At 38.2% G+C, this 21,735-nt stretch overlaps 1 protein-coding gene across 1 annotated transcript in view; it reads left to right on the forward strand.

Annotated features, from left to right (window-relative positions):
• The window catches only part of PRKCE (protein kinase C epsilon), a 272,383-nt gene extending 264,798 nt beyond the window's left edge, over positions 1–7,585 (forward strand). Inside the window, exon 15 of the mRNA XM_065754869.1 lies at positions 4,330–7,585. Within this exon, the coding sequence (XP_065610941.1) occupies positions 4,330–4,476 (147 nt within the window). The 3' untranslated portion in view covers positions 4,477–7,585. The remainder of the gene's footprint in view (positions 1–4,329) is intronic.
• Positions 7,586–21,735: the final 14,150 nt, after the last annotated feature.

The following is a 21,735-nucleotide window of genomic DNA, read 5'->3' on the forward strand; positions in this document are numbered from 1 at the left end:
TTTTATGTCAAAAGATCTACTTACTGAAAAATACAACAGTAATTCTTTCTACTTACGTATTAGTTAGTTGTTACAGTGACCATTCCTGACCCCACCTGCTGGTATTACCTGTCTGTTCTGGATTAGCTTCTCATTCTACTAAACTGAGCAGAAACATACAAATTGACTTACAGATTCCTCTAATTATATTTAAGTCAAGTTTATATTTAACTCATCATTTGAATTTTTTCCTATGAAGTAGGTCTTTTGTGGCAGTATTGTTTTCTAGCTTCCACTTCTATCCTTCCTTCGTCTGCTCTGCCTCTGAACCCACTGGACAATTCCAGCCCAATTTAGTGGAGTCATTTAGCATTCAAAGGACTTGAAAGGCTTTCAGTGATTCTCTGCAAATTAAGCAAAACAGAATAATGAAGTAGAGCCAGATACTTAATGCCTCCAAGCTGTAGAATTAATTTAATCCTTGTTAGACATCAGAGTCCACCAAGCCTCTTGGCCTCACAGCACAGCTGAGGAGGTGCTCAGGCATTGCTGAGTTCCATAGCTTGGACCACTTTCTGCCAAGTGTAAGGATTTCTGCAGTTTTTCAATTCCAGTGGTTCTTAATGAAATGAATAGTAAGTTCTAGCCTTCTTGATGTATTTTTGTTGCTAAGAACACCAACTTAGATTTCTTTCTTCTCTGCTGAAATTCATATAGTGTCATTTAGTAATCATTAACAGAAAGGGTTGGTAATCCTTGACACTGGAAAGCTTATTAAACATGTTCTGAAGTTTTTTTTTAAAACTAGTCTGACTATAGGTAGAAAATTATTTTTTCATTGAAATTATGGAAAAAATTAAGCCAGTCTGCTAGAACATTGTTTAATATGTGCTTATTAATAGCATATTAAGTTCATCTTAATCTTTTCATAATTATACTAAGAGATTTAAGGAAAGAAAAATTACTCATTAAATAGCGTTCTTTCTCCAAATCTGTTCTGGAAAACTGAGAAAGCTGATTAAATGATATTTTATGATAAGAGTCTTTTAAAAGCTCCAATACCTTTCCACAAATCTGTAATCTGTGAATAGAGTAAAACATGACATTAACTTAAAAATGCCATCCTTTATGAGGTTATGTTAATATGAAGAGATCATGTTAATATTTATTAAACCATGATGTTCTCCTATTCCTGGGGCGTAACAGTATTTCATCTGTTCAGTCAGTATCACCCAGATGAAGTAGGTTAATCAAGTCTCCCAAGATAACTAGGTAATGCACTAGGTCAATGCTCTCTGGTGGGATACCTACGAAGTGTTCACAGTGCTAAGGAAGAAAGATTTAAAAATAGAATCTGAAACCAAATTAAGCTTTTGTGTGTTTGGGACAGCTGTGATTTGGGAGGTTCCTGTTTCCTAATAATTGTTTCTTCAATCGTCTGAAATTAAGAAGTCTTATCTGGAAAAACATTTGAAAACATGCAAATAATATCTCTCAAAGTCTCGTGAGCTTTTGGCTAAAAGAAGAGAATCCATTTAACTACTGCCTTTTTAGTGTACATTTGCTAGCCAATCTAAAGACTACTCAATTGGTTTTTTTTAAATACTTGAAGTTGGATAATAGCTACAGTCTGGTTTTTTCATATACTCTGTCTACCTTGCAGATCATCTTTCTTTTTTCTGCTTTTCTGCTAGGAGACAGCCACAGCCCTTCATACCTACATGTTGAGCCCTCGCGCTACAGCTATATTTTGACCATGCTGTTGACCTGTAGAGTATTCACTGTGCAAGTACATTAAGATAGGAATAGTAGCAGAAATGTAGCCAGACCTGTTTCATTTAGGGAATGGAGCCTTGCAAAATAGCCTTAGCTTCAGGAAGAAACTGCCTCAGTTGCTAAGGAAGATTTCTCAAATTAATCTTCCCTTTGAAGAGTGCCTTGTTATGACCTCTGTCTTTTGACTTTTATGGTTTAATCCTTTCACGTTTGTACCCTATGATTTATTTAATCTCACTTGACCAGTTGGCAAGTTAGAGGCTCGCTAGTACGTATATCCTTGCAACTTCAGGTTACTCCATAGCTGTCCTTTTACTAAGTTGGATGATTTGTGCCTATGCTGACAAAAAGGTAGGGAATTGCTTCTAAATCTAAGAAAATAAAATATTTTTTCTCCTTCTTTGGATATCTCCTTGGATGCAGTCTTTAAGTAATACTAGGCTTTTAAGTCTAAGTAAATTCCTTTCATTTTTGTTTCAGAAGTGTTTGCATTCAAAGTACAATTGGAAGTACAATTATTTGTAATCAACAGGATTTAGATTTTTGCAAGTACTCATCTCCACTCATTTTCACTTAATATCTTAATAAATCTCAGCAATGGTGTTCTGGAAAAGGTAGCTATTATGAATTAATTGCCCCATTTAGAATGTGGGAAATTTTCATTTTAATCTTTTAACTTCAGGAAAAAAAAAAAAAAAAGAAAGAAATTTTGCCAAATATGTTCAGAATGAAAAACTGAAAATAATTCATATGTCATGGAATTGTTTTCAGCTATTGTAGAGCTTATTCACACCAAATAGCCAGTGCTTAGAGTGTGAGTGTAAGCAGGTTTCTCCTGCATGAAGCTACAGTTCTGAATTAGAATTCTACTTTTTACATTCACTTACCATCTTCTGCTTTAGTGGCAATATTTGTGACAAATTCATTGTGTGATTGTGTGAAAATATTGTGGTACGACATGAGGAACAGGAAGAATGCAGGCATAATTAAAATGTAATATAATTCAGAATTCCTGAGGAATTTTATTCTTGTTTTGCATTATTTGCCCCACCCCCCCCCCCCAAAAAAGAAAAAAAAAAAAAAGACCTAAGCTATGTCCCTTATTCTTTATGTAGTTCAGAATGGGTCACTTTATATTCAGATTTCCGTACAAAGTAAATATTACAAATATAGACAAAATAATTATATGTTTATATGAATGTTTTTAAAGTGTATATTCTTTTCCTTTTAGTGGAATTTTGTAGATAGATCATGTATATTTTTGATTGTCTGTACTTAGAAAGTACTTGATTTATAGAGTCTCTTTTTTATTATTTTCTATAACTATAAACTTCCTATAAGTTACTCATGTGGTTCTTGCTATATATACATCTCAGGTAGATTTAATGAACAAAATACAATATATCTAATTTTTTGGAAAATTTATCTACATTGTAAGAAGCCCTGTAACCATTTGGAATTCATCAGTGTATCAATTTGGAATACATCTATGTATTATGATATACTTAATGATATACTACTTCATGAGTTTATCATTTAACTTTGTGCATCCAATATCTATTCTATTTCTGGTATCATCTTTATCTTAGATGTGCAGGATGGGTGCAAAGTAGGTTTTTACAATGCTGTTGTGCCTTTATTATAAATCAGACTTCATGAAACAAAGAGAAAAGAGAGACAAAAAAAGGGGAAAGGAAAATATCTGTTCCAATTCCCTAAACCTGTACATGCCTGAAATATGCTGCTAACGTAGAATATGAATAGTGTAGGTCTCAGGACAGTGACTTTAAGGAACGTTTTCCCCCGTGGCTTGATGTTCTTTATATATAAGTGGTTACAGATAGTCACTGTTGTGAGCACCCCAAGGAAAATGAGCCAGCCTTTTCAATTCTGTCTCTAGTAAATACATTTTATCTCACTCAGAGCATGTCCAATTGCAACCTCTTGGGCCAAATTTACTGAAAAAACAAGGTTTCTTCAGTCTTCCATGGAGAAATCCTAGTGCTATCGAAACAAGGGAGAGAGCTCTGAGCTAGATTACTCTGAATTACATTAGTCTGTGTTAGGAAATCAGGAGTTCCAATGTTGAGCTCAAAAATTTTGGTCTAATTTTAAAGCCAAATATATTCAGATACAAATAAATGGTTAAATGAGAGTTGAAACAGTTGGGTACATTGTGGGGAAATCAAATTCACTCTGTCCCTCTCAAACGGGATATCATTGTGTTCAAATCTGTGAGGAAACAGCCACCTACTATGCCAAAACTCTTTTCAAATTAGTCCTGATCTCAGCTTCCTGCTTTATCATCATACTGCTATTCCTTCACCTGTTAGAGACCAGCGAGTCTCTGGGAACTCATATATAGAACTGCTTCTCTGGCCTCTCCTGAACTCATTTATAGTACTTGCTCTTGTAGCTTCTCTCATATGTCTGTTATTATTTGTGTGAAGTAGCTCCTCTTTTATTTCAGTCATTCCATAAAATTCAGCCTTTTGGGGTTGGGGAAGCAGGGAGAGGATATTTTATTTTGCTGTGCTATTTTAGCATTCACCTTGTCTGTATTTTTCTTCTCAGAAAACCAAAAGGGATGTAAATAACTTTGATCAAGACTTTACACGAGAAGAGCCGGTATTAACTCTAGTGGATGAGGCAATTATAAAGCAAATCAATCAAGAAGAATTTAAAGGGTTCTCTTATTTTGGAGAAGAGCTACTGCCATAGACATCATTAGGCTGACTGATGAATGATGCTGCAAGAAGTTATTCTGAAGAGATCATCAGATTACTGAGACTCAGTAGATCAAGAACTACTCTTACCCTGAGCCCATATCCCCAATTTAAGTATATATTTATTGTTGTTTTTTTTTCTTTAATCTTCTGACATGAAAGCACTCTTAATTTGTCTCACAAAGCAATGCAAAACAATTTTGTATCAGAAATTGTAGATGTAACACACTGCCATATATTTGCAACTTTTCTTTTTATTCCTAAGATCTCCCCACAGGACAAAATTGCATCTTTTCGTTGAAAATGAAGCCATGCTATTAAAAGCGATTTAACAGATCATGTCATGTAATCGTTGTATGAATTTAGCTAAGAAGGTGAGAACTGTTTCTTCTGCACTAGTGGTTACCATGAGATATGTGCTTAAATGTGGAACAAGTCATGTATTACCTACCCTTCAGTAAGTGAAGAGGTCTGCATTCTTGGGGATGTAGTCCTCAACTGTGAAAGTCTTATTGAGGTGAGGTGCAAACATAAAATAAAGCTGTCCAGAGGAAGAAGTATATCAATTAAGACTTTCAATGAATTTCCTCATAAAATTTATGGAAAACTTTTGAGAATAAGAAGAGTAATGAAGATAACTGAAATGTTTTTCGAAGATACTATATGGATCAATACTAAAGGGCTAAAGAATGAAAAGCCTATAGTACTTTAACATGGCTGTATATAGGCATATTACATTTTTTCAGGTAATTGGATCGATCTTACTAAATTGAATATCCATTTAAAAGAACCGTTAATGTGATGGCAGGCTTGCAAATGTTTATAATTAATTTTATACTAAAAGTTAATTATAAACATTGTAAATCTGCATTTTCCATTGTAGCTAAGTTGATAAATAATTTCTTATTTATATTTATTTTCTCAGCAGTGTGTTACTTTTGCACACTTTTACAAAACCATAATACTACTGTGTTTGATGTTTTTTATGTTTGAAATCTAAAAAGAAAACTGCTTTTAGAAGACACAAAATAAGGCTACACGTGCATTTTGTGGAAGTGTGTTGAAAAACTGAAGATCAAACATTACAAACTGACATTATTGAAAGTTGTAAATTGATTTTTTTGTGTATTAATAGAAATGGTAACTCATGTGGACAATATTACTAATGTGAAGTTACCTCCTGTAGATACGCTAACAGTGTTATGTACTTATATTTCCAGGAGTACCCTGTGGTTTGTTTTGGCTTTTTGTTTTTTTTGGTTTGTTTTTTGGGGTTTTTTATTTTTATTTTTATTTTATTTTTTGTGTACATGTATCGCTGAGGTCATTTTATTATATATTTTACTGGACTGAGTGAGCGGTCATTGGAATCCATTTTAATTGTTGCACATGGATTTCCAGCTGCACAAAAATATATATACTTGTGATTGGCAAAGTGGCACTAAAAAGCTTTTTTGCCTTTTGTACAGGTGAGATTTTGTATATAGTGTTTGCTGCAAGGCCTGTGGAATTCATTGAATATAGAGGTATCAACTGCTGCATGTTCAGGCATACTATTAAAATGTTAGTCTATGAAAGAATAATTATAATAATGTCCATGTGCAATACTCTTGTATGTGTATTGGTTCAAGTTACTGTCAGAGAGATGAGGTTTTTGTTATAAAAAGATGTAGACATATATTAAGCTATACTAAATCTCCTGTATAGTTCTCTTCAACTCTATTATGATATGATAGAGCTAGGAAAGAGAAGGAATGTTACAAATTGTGGTGGACAAAGTATGAATCATTGGCTTTAAGAGATAATCTTGGTCTCAAGCAGATGAGTTAGTTTGTGTCAGTTTCACGTCTGGCTGCTCATAGCCTGTTACTGATGACAACATTCAGCTCCATTTTGTTTTGTTTTTAAAACTCAGGTGTAATTATTATATATATTCTTATGATGATTTCGAAATATTAAATATTATATCAATTAATGTGTTGTCTAGCCTACAGGTGTAATAATGGATCAAGCCTTTAGTTTAATTTAATTTATCTTCAGTGATCTTTTGTACTGGGAAAAGACTAGCTTCTGGAGCTGAGTACCAGCACAGAAACATCTTAATGATTTCATCATCTCAATGTTTAAATTTCTTTCTCTTGTAGAAACATATTGTAGAACTGCCCATCAATTCATGTCTCACTACTGGCTCTGTTTATTTCTCATCACAGTTAGCTTTTGACATCCAGGCAAGAACTGATCACAATGCTGAAGTGTTCCTTTCTATAGGTGAGTAGACTGGCTAGGAAGGCGAGTTATTGAGTAGCGCACTACTGTTTGTACAACATGAGGCCTTTACATAAAACTATAAGCATATATTTTGAAGGAATAGAAGCATCCCATAAAGCTTTTGTAAAGTAAGTTATACTCCCTTTTCTAACACAGCGATAATCAGTAAATGTTTCTATTTCAAGAGGCCTCAACACCTGCATTGTTTGGTAGGATGCTAAGAGAAAAGTCAAGGAGATAAAAACTTTTGCATGGGCAGATATTTCTTCAATATAATTAGTTAGATCCTCTGCATTGGGTTTACATCAGAAGGTTTGTCTGTTACCTAGATCATTTTTTAAAGATAAATCTTAACAATGGACATTTGCATTTCTGCCTGTTCTGTAAAATCTTTCCTGTTCCTTCTTTGTAAAATGAGTGCAAAATGCCAAAAAGAATATTAATAATAATAATGATTATAAAGAATCCATTGTTTCTTGTTTTTCCTCCAAATAAACTTTATTAAAAAAAGTGAAACACATTTTTCTCCATAGGCTGAAAAATAATTCTCTCAAAAAAAAAGATGAAAAATTACCTCTTCTTAAATTATGTGCAGAATAGTTCTGGCTAAATATAAAGTGTATTCAGTTTTCAGGGGGGAGGGGTAGGCTTTTTTATTGTGAGGATTTATTTGTACAGGTTTTTTTTTTTTTTCTTATGGATGTAATTTGAATCTCTTGCCATTCATTAGTGTTATTTCATCGTAAACATTATTACTGTGCCAAATGTACTGTATTCAAAAGGATGTGAATGTGTATTGTTTCAAAACCTAATAAATACAATGATGTTAAATCTTATTTTTTTTCCAAAGTCTTCATGAGTATTTCCTAATGAGGAAGAAACAGAGGAAGGATGAATATTTTTCCTGTTACATGTTGTGCAAAGTGCCATGAGCTTGTCTTTTAGGAGTGGACATTTGGCAAAGGAAGGATTTACTAAGAGATTCATCTGTGAAGAACTAAATACTCCAAGATAAACACAGGTAACAGCGAGTGAACCATTTATCTCGGGCAATGTAATATTTGCCCCCAAAAAATGAACAGATAAGCTTAAAGACTTATATGTATTTACCAACTGAGTAATGGTTGCTGAGTCCTAGCACTCTGATCTCAGGATTCTGCTTGGCTGCATTGTTAAAACTCAGTAAGACACTTTGCGTGCAAACATGTGAGACTACTTTAGTCTTTCATTTGACTGAATAGAAGGATTAATAGTATGCATAAGTCTAATTTATTTAATTAGGGATTTAATTAATTAGAGACTTTATTAAGTGATTTCTTTAACTTAATCTGTCAGTGTGACGGTATCTGAAATATTTCAACATTTCATTGTGCTTTAACTTGAACCTTAAATTCTTTCAGTTTTCATGATTTAAAATTCTTAACATCTGCTTCAGAAAACCAGCTATGAGCATGCTCTGAGTCCAGTTAACCACTCAAACATAGACTAGATAGCCTTAAAAATATATATTTCTGAATTGGAAGTATGTTTTCTTTTATTCACTGCAGTTTTTATATAATCCTGCATTTGTTTTCTTCATACTGAGTCTTTGTTATTGAATATGTTTGGTACTTACACACATATTCTGAATTCTTTGTGTGGACATTAGCATAAGCTTTGTCATTTAGATTTTGACAGTTAAACAACTGTGTAAGTTGTTTGGGTTTTTTTTAAAGTATGTTAGCAAAGTTAAAACATCTAAAGAACTTAAAAATTATTCTGCAAACTACAGATATAATTGGTCTAGAAATGTATCAGTCCATATCATGTTTTCTCTTACTGCTACAATTAATGTCTTAGAAGTTTCCAGAACACAAATGATGCATATTAGAGTTTTTATGCTTGCTGATGGACGCAAGATTTGGAAAGACAGCTGGTACAAACAAGTCCAGGAGATTCCTAAAACGCTTTGGTGATGTACGTCAGTGCAGGTATTAAGGGAGCCACCTAGAAAAGGTACCACCTAGATTTGCTGACTGTAAACAATGTGGAATCAATTATTATTTCATCAATAACTTGGATATAGGACTTGAAGGTATACTGAGGAAGTTTGTGGACAACACAAATTTGGAGGAGCTGTTGAATCTTTCAAGTGTAGAGAGGCCTCTCAGAGAGGTCTTAAATTGGTAGGCTGGGCAATCACCAACTGCATGAAGATTTTAATGTGAGCAAGTGCTGGATTATGCACCTGGGACAGGGTAGCCCTGGGTTTGTGTACAAGCTGGAGGACAAGAGGCTGGAGAGCAGTTATGTGTAAAGGGATCTGAGGGTTCCACTGGGCAGTAAGTTGAGCATGAATCAGAGCATACCTCAGCAGTCCAAAGGGCTAACTGTGGTGCAGGTTTGAGTCCCACAATTTAAGAACAAAAAACACTTAAAGAGCATCCAAAGGAGGGCAACAAAGATGGCGAAGGGTCTGGAGGGCAAAATGTTTGAGGCTGAGGTTGCTGGGTTTGTTCATTCCAGAGCAGTAGAGGGTGAGGGTAGGCCTCATGGCGGCTGCAGTTCCTCACAGGGAGTAGAGGGGCAGCGCTGAGCTCTGCTCTGTGTAACAACAGGGCCCGAGGGAACGGCATGGAGCTGTGTCAGGGGAGGGGCAGCTGGGGATTAGGGAAAGGGTCTGAACCAGAGGGCGGTGGGCATGGAACGGACTCCCAAGGGTCATGGCACCAAGCCTGCTGAAGTGTCTGTATATATGACAAAATGATTTCCACTCCATCTTTACCTCATCGTTGCTGTGGAAGCAGGAGATAAGAGCAGCAATCTGAGGTGGAACACAAGCCACCAGTGCAAATATTGTGAAATAGTTACACAAGACTCTCTCCAGAATTTGGAAATGCATTAAAGAATTCCAGGTTTGTACACGGATGTTTAATCCTTGGAAAAAAAAAAAAAAAGTTAGGAAGAAAGTCAGTGACCTGGAGTCTATTGCTGATTTGGGCACCAGCCTGAGAACTGATTGTATACAATTGTCATCGCTACCCTATACCACCAGTTTGATTTAGTGACAGATGTACTACAGGAGGCAGCATGACTATCACTGCTAATAACAGCAAGAGTTAGTGCCAGGCTGATGTTCTTCTGTGCCAAAGTACATTCTCATTTCTCTAACCTGAGTCAAAATGGTTTCCTTTTGTGTATTGTTATAAGTATATAAGACTTCTATTTTGTTCGTGGTACGTTGCCTTTGTAGAAATTAAGTTATTATTGAGTCAGTCTCCTAACTGTTCCATTTTCTATTCAGTAGACCATTCCTTGCTTTCATTTAAAAAGGAAAAAAAAAATCAACCTTCTTTGATTTTATTTCCATGCATTTACCACACTGTCTTTTGGTACATTTATAGTTGCTGTGTGATGTGAGGTCCGTGTAAATCATTTTTCTTCCCTTATAATTAGTCCTTATAAGCGAAGAGATCACAGATGTGTTCTTATACCACCTTTTACATGGACTGAAGCAATCAAATCTTGAAGACCCTTAGCCTGAAACCAACACTGGGTGAAATCACACATGGCAGAGCCAATCTTAGCAATTCACTGGTTTTTAAAGGAGAAAGGTCATACTACCTTCCCTCCCTGCCCCAAACTGCATTTCTGATGCTAGTCATGCGCAGGTCTGGTGCTTACTGAACCCCTCTGTGTGCTGATTCAACTCACTAATCTAATGATGCCAAAAATTATATTGCTGTGAATTGATTTTGATGAGCAGATGTGGTTGGCTCAGCAAAGCTCCTGGTGGCCCCAGATCTATGACCAGGAGGAGTTATGATCGAGCACTGAGGACTGGTCCAGTGAGTGGAGGGTGGAAAGGAAGGAACAGGAGTCCGGCCTTTGACATACACAAGCTAGTCTGTGTTAGTTTGTTTGCCTTATGTAACTGTTCACTTGACCTTTTGGGAACAGTCCAGATGTTCCTTGAGTGACAATAAGTACATCCCTGTTCAAATATATCTATCAGATGGTGACAATTATAGAGGAAGACTGGTACATCAACATGAAGAAGCTTGTCTAAATGTCAGAAATATGCTTGTTACCTGTGACCTTTCACACAGAAAAAAAAAAAAAAAACTTGTATGTCTAAATAGCCTCCTGTTTTCATCGACAGGATTGAAAGTTTCCATTTGTACAAAGGCAAAGATGTTTTATGTCCATCTTGCAAATCAACAAACTGAGCCAAGGTGCCATGACGGTGCTTTGACTATTGTGTGAATGTAGTCAGCAGTAGTGCTAGAAAAAGGAGCATGGGTGGAGCTTGTCAGTGCCTAATCTTACTGTACTGGTGTTTCTGAGCATCAGGTGTTTCCAGGCTGTAATTGGGTATGGTGCTTGATGCATAAGGGAAGTAGGGTTTTTTTGTTGTTGTAAAAATGGGAGAAGATACATCTATAAGATAAGCCTATAACTGAAATATGGTTACACCCTGTCAAAGTTTGAGGACTTCTGTGTTCTAGGAAAGCTATTCACTCAGTCTGTGATACATCAAAAAAATAACAGTTTGTGTTTATTTTTGGTTGATTAAGGTGGACAGATGAGGGCCACAGAGATTATGCAAATGTCACTTAGGTAAATGTTTGTGTTAGGGTGGGGATGAACACTGTCCTGTTTCAGAAGTGAACTAAAGACCTTTAAACTTTACCTGCTGGGATAATGTGGATACATTTGTTCTTTGATTAAACGATGTGCTCACTCTTCACATGCTAGTGCATTGCAACTTAACACTTATTGCCCTTCCCTAAAGGACAAAAGCTGAACCTCTTAGATCTCAAATTCTGTTGCTATTAGGTCTTACAGTTTATTGTGCTGCTTCCCCAAAGAACAGGGATGTGTGTCATCCCTCAAACACCCCCTCCTAGATGCTGAACCGAGTCCCTTGGTAAATCTGAGATCAGTCTTCCCAGACTCCTGAAATCTTGGCTGAAAAATACATGGTTCTAGGGCAGATCTTTTCAACAATTTCCAATCCCAAATTTTGGACCAATCTTTTTAGCAACTGCCGCCATAAACCTTTGAAACAGTCTATGATGTGTATCTCTAGGTAAAACATCTCTGACCACAGTGTGTGTTAAAATCATCAGTGTTCAGTCAATCTGCCAAGTGTGGGCCATAAGGTTCTCATCCAGCAGGTCCCTCATATTGATTACATAGTCATCTAGCACTACTCTAGATATGAGATCTCCATCACCCTACCTTCCTTTAGAAATCACTAGTCCTGTATGACCAGTCAGCAGCTGGACACATGTTGACTTCAATGAGAGAAGAAATGGAAAACTGCAGAACACCACTATTCTATTAAGTTAAAGCAGTACAGTAGTAGCATTAGCCTCCAGAAGGAACCAGCTTGCATACAACACTCTCTTCATACAGTCCTGCTGAATGCCTGAGAAGCCATTAGTTTTCTGAGGGCCAATACCCAGCTGTGAACTGTCAAGATGCTCATCTCAGTAACATTACCCTTTTTTTTTTTTTTTTCTATTTGCTTGCTCAGGAATAAATATAACACGCTGCAGGAACATTTTGCAGTGGATAATAATGCTGCCACCATGTATTTGGTTGATATACTGGGAGAGATCTCCAGCTGGGAGAGTTCAAATATAAGAGCTTTACTCATGTTTCCGTTCTTGTTAGTACTCTTGCCCACACTGGGAGAACAGTCTGGGTTATGAAGAGGAGTGGAGAGTATTAATTTTCATTTACTGAACTGCCTAGAAATAATGTGAACCACCCACACAGCAGAACAAGCTGATTTCAGAGCCAGTGAGGTTATCAACACCAATAAAAAAGCAGTTGTCACACAGATTAGACATTATGTGTGGGCAAAAAAACTGCTGGTATATTACTCTTATGCAAATTGAAAGTATTTCTATAACCTCTGGCCCTGTCTGTAAACATCAGATTCCAGGAATTCTCCTGGAAACCATACATTACTAAGGTAAAATAATACTTAGTAGTGAGCATGGTTTCCTCAGTGAAAGAATCTGGAAGTGGAAGAATGCAAGACCTTGAGATGCACTGCTGAGTGTGAGGAAACTGCTGAGGCCACCTCCTGCCAAACATCTGGGAAAACACATGCCCCTTCGGAGCTGCCAGTGGAAATATGTAAACCACACATGGCTGTGATGCATGAACACCTCGTTAACATGCTATCAGGCATTCCCAGATGGTAGTTGTGCAGGGCCAGGAGTAAGTGGACACGCAGTTTCAGCTTGCTCTGACATGAAACGGGAAGTCATCAGAGGCATTCAAAGAACTAAGTGGAAGGACAGGGAGGTTATTTTAAGGACAGCAGAAGAAATGAGGAAAAAGTTGGTTAGAATGGGAAAGAGAAAATGCAGCAGCAGTCCAAAAGGAAAAATCTCCTTGGAATTAGAGAGGATTTTACTGATCAAAGAAAGCAGTGAGAAAAGGGCTGAAAGACTGTTGGAGGAGGAAACATGGATCTTCGATAGGAGCTATATGTAGGAGTGAACAAGAAGAATGCAAAATGGATGTCTGTGTCTTAAAGGTCTGCTCCAAGATATGCCCCAACTGCTTTTAACATAACTAGCATGAATACCAGTACCTCAGCTGTGCAGCCTCTTGTTCAAATATTTATCTGTCACCTGTGGGAGGGGAGGTCACAATCAGCAGAGAACTGAGGTGGCGTGCTGATTACATCACCCAACTCGTTTGTGCACCATTTCAAATCACAGCATTGACTTACTCTAGAGGAGCATCTAAATACAATATTGTCACGCACATGAGGAATACATCACTTTGTCTGTTCCATCAGGATTAGTACTAGAAGCTTATAAGGCTCACAGGCCTTTAAGAAAATGGCATAATTTTTAGATCCAGCAATAATATGTATTTGAAACACAGCAGGAAATCCAGATTTTATTTTCCACATGTTAAAAATCTGGAGCAGAGTGCTGGGTCTTCCCCTTGAAAAAAAAAAAAAAAAAAAAAGTGGAATATTGTTTTAGTATGAAATAGAATGAACCTTTAGTATTGATGTTATGTATGTCCACGTGCTAGGAAAATATATATGTTTTGTCATACATCAACAAAAGATTGGGAGAGCGTAAGGTAAAGAATTACAATGTCAGTAGACAGCTGTTAGCTCACTGCCATTCTGAGACAACACAAAACAATTCAACAAAGCAAATATGAGATCTATTTAATAACTATGCAACTTCAGTCTAGAAGACTAATTCAGAGCAAATATTGTATGTACTTAGAAGGCATTTTGATTTATAGATATTCTACTTTGTATTTGCTCATTTTTCAGAAAAGAGAGCTATCATAATATTACTAGTAGACCAATCTGACAAAAGTAGTACTTTGCAAAACATTTTTTTTCCATTTTTCTTTGATCCTGAAAGGTCTTCAGTGTATCATGTTGAGATAGCTAAGCCAGCTTGTCATCTCTTGGTGGCTGAAAGAGGTGATCCTGCTCAACTTTCCCTCCTCTCAGCCACGTGATCCCAACCTTTTGGGCGCTATAAGCGAGGATTCACATGTACTAGGTGCTATACTCCATTCCTTCTCTGTGTTTATCTGTTCTCTGAAGTGCTCTTTTGGGAAATGCTGTAGGTCAGCATCCACTCTCACAATATGTGGAGACAATTAAGTACTCTCCCGTGCACGAAGAAGGCAGTCTCCCTTCCTGCCTCTCAGAGTTTCCTGTTTGCACTGCTCGCTTTGTGCCGGCTCTGGCAATTGCCTGACCTCTTTTGAGACAATCCAGCTTTGCGGACTTGATAGAAAACTGCTAACTTAGTGTCTGTGTCAGTTTTCTGTCATTTTAGGAGTCTGCATTAGTTCCTCAGAGTTGTGTGCATGCAGGACTACTAAAAGAAAGTAGTGAGGTTGTGGAAAGGGAGGTAGAAAGTGGAAAGCTTGTTCTTAGGAGTAGTGGGAGGTCGCCTCACCCCCTTCTTATCTAAACAGGCTGAGGGGACAGCGTTGCAAAGATGAGAAATAAATAAAGGGCAGTCCTATGCTGCAGGAAACTAAACTGGTCTGTCAGTGGTGCGTTGCACTGCATTGGAACCCTTGCTGGTCTGGTGCTGGTGTTCTGATTTTGAGGATGCAGTTACTGTCATAAGTAATAGTTCAAATATAGTGATTCAAATGAAGAGATTCAAATGAGACATAAAATTAAGTAGGTGGATTTTAAAAAAGAGTACTCAACGAGAAAGCTCATAGTTTTCAGGGGACATATTTGATAGAGAATTAAGATAAAATACAAATGCTAACAAGGCTTGCTGACCAGAGGTGAGGGAAGAATTGCCAGTGATTCCAGTCAAAAATGTCTTCTCCTCAGACAAGAAGCTCATATCATCTCCAGGGCTGAACAGCAATCAGTCCTCCCGCTCAGACATCAGAAACATCACCCAGCTGAGTATGATGTACTGTCATTCTCCATATACCCATCATGCTTCAGCCAGAACAAAGAGCTATGGCAGCTACTGTGTGAACACAGACACATTCTTTCCATGCTTACCAGTATATGGAAAATAGTAAATAATAGGGCTGACAAAACCATGCCATTTTAGGGGACATTTATGGTTGTTTTTTGTTGTTGGTGGTGGTGGTGGTGGTTGGTTGGTTGGTTTTGTTTTTTACAAACAGGCATTCTTGGGTGACCTAAGAGCCTCTAGGCAGACTCAGAAGGTTGCCAGTTAGTACATACCATTTTCAAAGAACTCAGCTTGCTTAGTATATTACCAAATACCTGTTGGACTACCAGCTGCTTTGCTGAAACTTGACTTTGTTTCTATGCTTTCCATAGAGTGAGATGGGGATTTTCCATCCCTTTTCAAGCCAGCAGCTCACAGCTCAGCTACAGCCTTAGCTAGCAAGATGATGGAAGGTTGGAGCCATTCTTTTAAAGCAAGGGAATTAAGAACCTGACCTGTGAGGTGCATGGCAGCTTCAGGTCTTGAGAGAAAAGAGAACTCTCAAATTCACTGGGGAGGAGTGTATACATAGCATGAAGTTCAGTACCTCAAATATTCCTGCAAAACCACTAAGCTATTTGAATTCTCTTCAACATGGAAATTCAATAGTTGCTATTAGAAACATTCCCTCGGACTGTCTTGCGTGCATGTTGCTTTGAGTTTGGACCATTTCTGGCTATTTTACTATTGATTTTATTAATTTCTTTTTCTTTCAGACTAATTTTGTCTCTTCCCCATCTTTCTGTTTTTTCCCTCCACTTCACAACACTTCACAACAGCAGCTGGAGATTGAGCTGTTGGGTGATATTCCCTCCTACATTGGACAGTTTTACCCATTGACCCAGTGCCTGCTGTGACTTTGGCTACAATAATACAATTCATTCACTGTCATTCACAGCAGGAGAAGCAAAGAAATTGTTTCATTACAGGAGCCCAGCACAATGATAATACTACCAACTATATATAAACACAGTGCACTAGTTACCCACCAGCCAACAGTTAATAGAGGTAGAAGGCTGGATGAATTTCCTTGGCTACCACCATCTGCCAAAACACATTCTGAAAGAACAAATGTCCAATGTTGTGCTTTGAAAGTTTCAAAATTTGTGATCCAATTGCTGAATTAATATCCCCCAGACTGTAAATCACAGCTCTCCCAGCCTGCAAAATGATACCAGCTAACTGCAGCCTCAGAGTGAGTGAAAAGGGCTGCATCAGAGCAGAAACAGTGAAGTGATTCTTCTCCATGATTTGGCAAAATGTTTTAATAGGTACAAACACTGACTGAAGGAAAATGCTGGCATTCTGCCTTGTTTTACTACCTCACTCTCCTTTTCTTCTCTGCAACCCTTTCTCTCCTCGCTGCAAAAAGTATTTTAAAGGAAACAGATTTAGCAAAATTGCAATCCTGTATGTGAGCCGGCCAGTTTTCGTGGCATTGCAGTCGACAGCATGTGCTGTTGGATCATACCTCTTTGGATATCAAAGAGCGAGTTGAGCAGGAAGCTAATGGGTGTTCTGAGCAGCCCCATTTGTCCCTCAGTTTGCTTTGAAAGCTAGTTTTCATGTGCAATAAAAGTAGCCATACACTTTTGTGCAACTGCTATCCAGTGCTCACAATGAGTTATTATAAGTGAAAGGAACTACTGATTCACTTAGTCATCTTCTATCACAGATGCCCAATGACCAACCACTAATTGACTCTTTGAAATCTTTTTAAAAGTAATCTATGTAAACAGGAAAAAAAATTACTCTAAATGCTTGTGGCTTTGTCGGTAGCTGTTGTGACTACTGATCAGTCCTCTGCAGTTCTTTGGCAATAAGAAATGTGTTTGAGATTCACAGTGTAAAAAAAACAGATGAATTGGCCTTGCAAACTTGTCCCTAAATTACGAAATCCGTACTGTCCCCAAAATTACAATGAAAAAACACATTATTGGGAGCTTGTTCTGTGATTGTACTGTATATCAAATTAAAATAAAGAATGGATCAGATTAAGACTCCTATTAGGATTTTAACAGGAGTGAATCAATGCAGGTGATTCTTCCAACATTAGACTCTGAGATCTGGAATGCCCAAATACAATTCTCCAAGTCCTGTAAATGCACTGTAAATACTCCAGGACACTCAGGGAACAAACTGTGCTCAATAGAGGATCTTTCCATCTGCTTTTCCCCACGACTTCTGCAACAACGTCAGAATTCTGCTACCTCTCCTTTCTTCTTCTTGAGACTGGTCAATCTCTTAGTTCTGGCTCAGGAGGGGATGAGAAGACCCCTGCCACTGATTTCCTATTGTTTTTTGCTGACCAGTAGCCCCCTTTCTGACAGTGCTGGGTTGTGCACGCTGTTCCCTCTGCCAGTTTGCACTGTCAGTGAGAACCCAGCAGCTGCTCTCTCTGACCTCCGCATCCAGAGCATCCTGTTGTCTTGCCCTGCCCTGCCGTGCCCCCTGGAGTGCAGGGAGCCCGGGGCAGGGTGGGAATCAGCCCACAGTGGCTTCACAGGTGCACATCACCAGTTAGGGCCAGTATTCAGAGTACTGCTGACGTCCCCATGCTGGGGGTAGTAAAGCAGTGATGTGCTTGCTAGACCTGATAGCTATGTTGCTTGAAGAAGGGAGGCTTTTAGTGGTATTATTTGGTCTGTGTTATTTGGAGGCATCAGCCAGGATTTAATCATGTCTTCTCCACAGGCACTCCTCCCTTTTTTTTTCTTCTTTTACCTTACTGTGCTTTCTTGTGGCCAACTGGAATTAGAAAGCTATAAAAAGAAGAAAAATTTTTACAAGCATTTAGACGTGCACAGTTTTTCCTCTTACTATAAGTTTTAATGTTGCTGATATCCAACAAATTTACTTGTTGCTTGACACGTCAGTGTGAATATATACAATTCTCTTTCCTAAGGATAGATGAAGTGACAGATGATTTCATTGTTGCATGTACAATAGGCATAAGTACAATGGAAAAGAACGGCTGACATCTGCTATGGTGATATGTTTTCAAAAACATGTATTGTCATCTCTTTCTTTTGTCTGTTATGCAGTGATAATTAGGAGTGGCAAAGTGAGCATCAGTTCGACTGCTTTGCAGTGATTCAGTTTTACTCAAAAAATGCCATCCAGTGTCTGACAGTGCAGCATGTATTTCTGTTCATGAAGTAGCGTGCTGGCTGCGTAGAGGCAGCAGCAGAACTGCATCTTGCATAAACTGCAACTCTAGTAGCCCTTCCTTAAGCCACCTCCAATCTCTCTATGCAGCGCCCACAGAACGATCTGCCCTCAAAACCTCTTATGTTAATTTTCTGTGCCAAGTGTTTTGTCTCTCCTGGCTTCCTCTATACTCTGAGCATAAACTTTCCAGGATGCTGTACATCCACAAAATGCCATGCTGGTAAAAAGCTATGTTACTCTAATTGACCACTCAATGTCTCTCCTGCATCCAAAAAATAATCTTTACAGCTCTTCTGAATTTAATGCATACTTCCCATTGTAGCCCAGATGCACATGATGGGCAATAACATTGTCCGCTTTAAATATTAAGCTGTTAGCTATATAACAAAACAGATCAAGACCCTACTGCATGGAGAACCTTTATTTTTAATCAACATGGTAATCCTTGCCCTAAAATCCATTCTTAATCTAAAATGAAGAATGAACAGACAGATGAGAAAAGCAAAGGAAGGAACAGAGATGTGTCTGAAAAGGTAGGTTCAAAATCAGTAATTACAATTATTGCTGTGAGCACATTGCAGCACTCAATGTGCACTGCACAGAATGGGAGTTTCAAACAGGGAACTGAGGAACACCAAAGGTGGTGCTCACAAGAAATTAAAGGATTGCAAACCAATCAGATGTTAGCAGAGCGAAGAGTAGGCTTGATCCTCTAATGAGATAAATAACACAATAGGAGAGGTGAGCCATCTTGTGAAGAGCTCTTAGAGGAGGAGAAACAAATAAGCACACAGAAAAGAGGCTGTATTTCCATTCCCCTGGCTGAGCCTTTTATCCTACCTACTGTATCACTGAGACACACTGCACTCTTCACTCTGAAGTCCACACATACACTAAGGAAGAGATGTGTTCCTTGTTTTACAAACAACGTCTTACCCATTCAACTTTTACATAAAGCTCTTTTTCCTACCTAGACACAGCTAACACTCCAGTAGTATTTTTAATTATTGGTAGCAGTTCATAGAGTATCCTGAATTAACAGAGACATATAAGGATCCCACTCCTGAATGCAATTCACTGTGGAGTGACTACGCAAACTTCTCATTCCTATTTGGAAGGTTTTATCAGAAGCTTTCATACTACCTGCTGCACTTGGGTTTGGGAGGTTTTTGTCTCCAAATAAGTCTGCAGGGGAACACTGGCCCTGCTCCCCACACAGGTGCTGTGCTAGGACATGGAGCCAGAAGGGCGGGGTCATCATGAGCAGCAGCTGTGCCAAACCCAGCATCAGCAGCTGGGGCTGATGAGGGCTGTGGTAGCCATTACAGGATTTGAACAGTCTCACAGTTAGGTTTGACTTCGTTCTTCTCCTGAGGTTGATTTGAGGAGCTGCTGCTGGAGAAATACAGGTAAAGCAGTTGTTTTATGTTGTGGTGGTGTGAGGGGTGAGTTTAAGGGGTGGGGATTTGAGAGGTAACGGCATTTAGGTGCTGTGCTAAGGGGCATGGTTTAGTGGGGAAATATTTGTGGTGCATGAATGGTTTGACTGGATGATCTTGGAGGTTTTTTCTAACCTTGGTGATTCTGGTTTGCAAATATGCACACTAAATGAAGAGGCTGGTCAAATTGCTCCTTTGTTGTGAAATATGATGGCAAATTGGAAGGAGTCAGAAGGATTTATTGTTTCCTTGTAAAACCTCTGAGATATGAGGTGTGTATTTCCCTAGTATTGGTTATATGGTCCATGTAAGCACTCAGGATTTCCAGTGATTTATCTAATATAAGGGATGAAGATGTTCAGGTTTATTTGTGGCTGAGCTACTTCTTGTAGAATTTAATGATATTTTTGATCAGGTGTCTGTTGTGAAAGTTTGTGTTCAAATGCCTGAGTCTAAGTCTCTGCCAGCAAAAAAATAAACTGTTGCTAAATACAAAATGCTTTATATTTTATGAGCTCTTTGGCATGATAGAATGTGGTAAAAATAAAGCATGCTACTGTGTTGATATGTAATGGAAGAATCTTGCTGAAAAATACGATGACATACGATCTCAAAGAATGCATATACTTGAGACTCTTTGTTTTAGCTGAAACTGCTGTTATATTTTGTTGTATGTTGATGTGTAGGGTCACTTTTTTTTTAATCAAAATAAAATTGAAGGATCTAGTGAAGACAAAATTGTTCTTCACTACTGAAGTTTTAATAATCCTTTGTTAATCTCTGCTTCTGGCTTGATACATGATTTTGGTGAACTATGTGAATTCTAGATTAAGGGCTGGTCCTCGTAGGTAAGCTGTTTTGCACAGTTTCAGTAAAAAGGACAAAAGCTTTGAGATGGGGTCCTCGGGTGCAAAGGGTATCCTGTTCTTGCCTCTTTCTCACTAGGAGATAACTAGAGACCAGAGAAGGGAGCTATGCATGCAGTTTCTTTATGCTTTGGCAGTTCCACAGCAGCAGAAGGAGGCTGGAGATTTAGCAGCTCCATTCTACTTGTGTACAAAAATCTATTACTAATACTTCCTTGCCTCTTTGAAGGATTTAAATAGGATTAATGGGTGAAAGTACAGGCTGGCTCCATTTGTGTACAATTTAACCTTCATTTAACTGCAAATGTTCCTCTTTATTTATTTTTTTTCTGATAGTTACATTAAAAGTATAAGTTTCTATGTGATTATCCTTACAGCAGGTGTAGGACCTGTGCTTGATTTGCCATGAAGCACCTGAAAGGACAAAATACCATTAAATCTGGTTGATGACTAACACTTGGCCTGCTGATAACAACAGAGAAGGTCTCTTGTGTTGAGGTACTAACCTGAGAAAGGGAGGCTTCGCATCTGGTTCTGGAGCCTGTGGAAAGGATAAGAAAAATATCCATGTTGTTTCTGGAGGGACACCGAATGTGACTAGACATACAAATGAAGTGGTTCTTCTAGAAAACCTTTCTTGAGTAGTTTTCAGCTGCCAGTGTGCTTGCTACAAACAGGTTGCCCTAAGAAGTGGTGGATGCCCCATCTCCGGAGACACACAAGGTCGGGCAGAATGGGGCTCTGGGCAACTTGATGCAGCTATAGGATGTTCCTGTTCAGTGTAGGGGAGTTGGCTCAGGTGGCTTTTAAGGGTCCCTTCCAACTCAAATAGTTCTATGATTAATGTGATGTGTACTGAGCTGCTGTCAGCTGGAAGACAGATGGAAGCTGACTTCAGTCCATCCCTTTTGCGTCACCATGCGTATTTTTTTTCTTTTCACTGCTGTTTTTATTTATTTATTTATATTCAAGAGGTGATTTCTCTGTATTGGTATTTGAAATGATGTGAAAGTCTCTGTGTTGGGAAACTACA

Source organism: Cyrtonyx montezumae, unplaced genomic scaffold (assembly GCF_038088225.1).
Source record: "Cyrtonyx montezumae isolate F1298 unplaced genomic scaffold, pur_monq_1.0 scaffold_0, whole genome shotgun sequence".
Taxonomy (NCBI): Eukaryota; Metazoa; Chordata; class Aves; order Galliformes; family Odontophoridae; genus Cyrtonyx; species Cyrtonyx montezumae.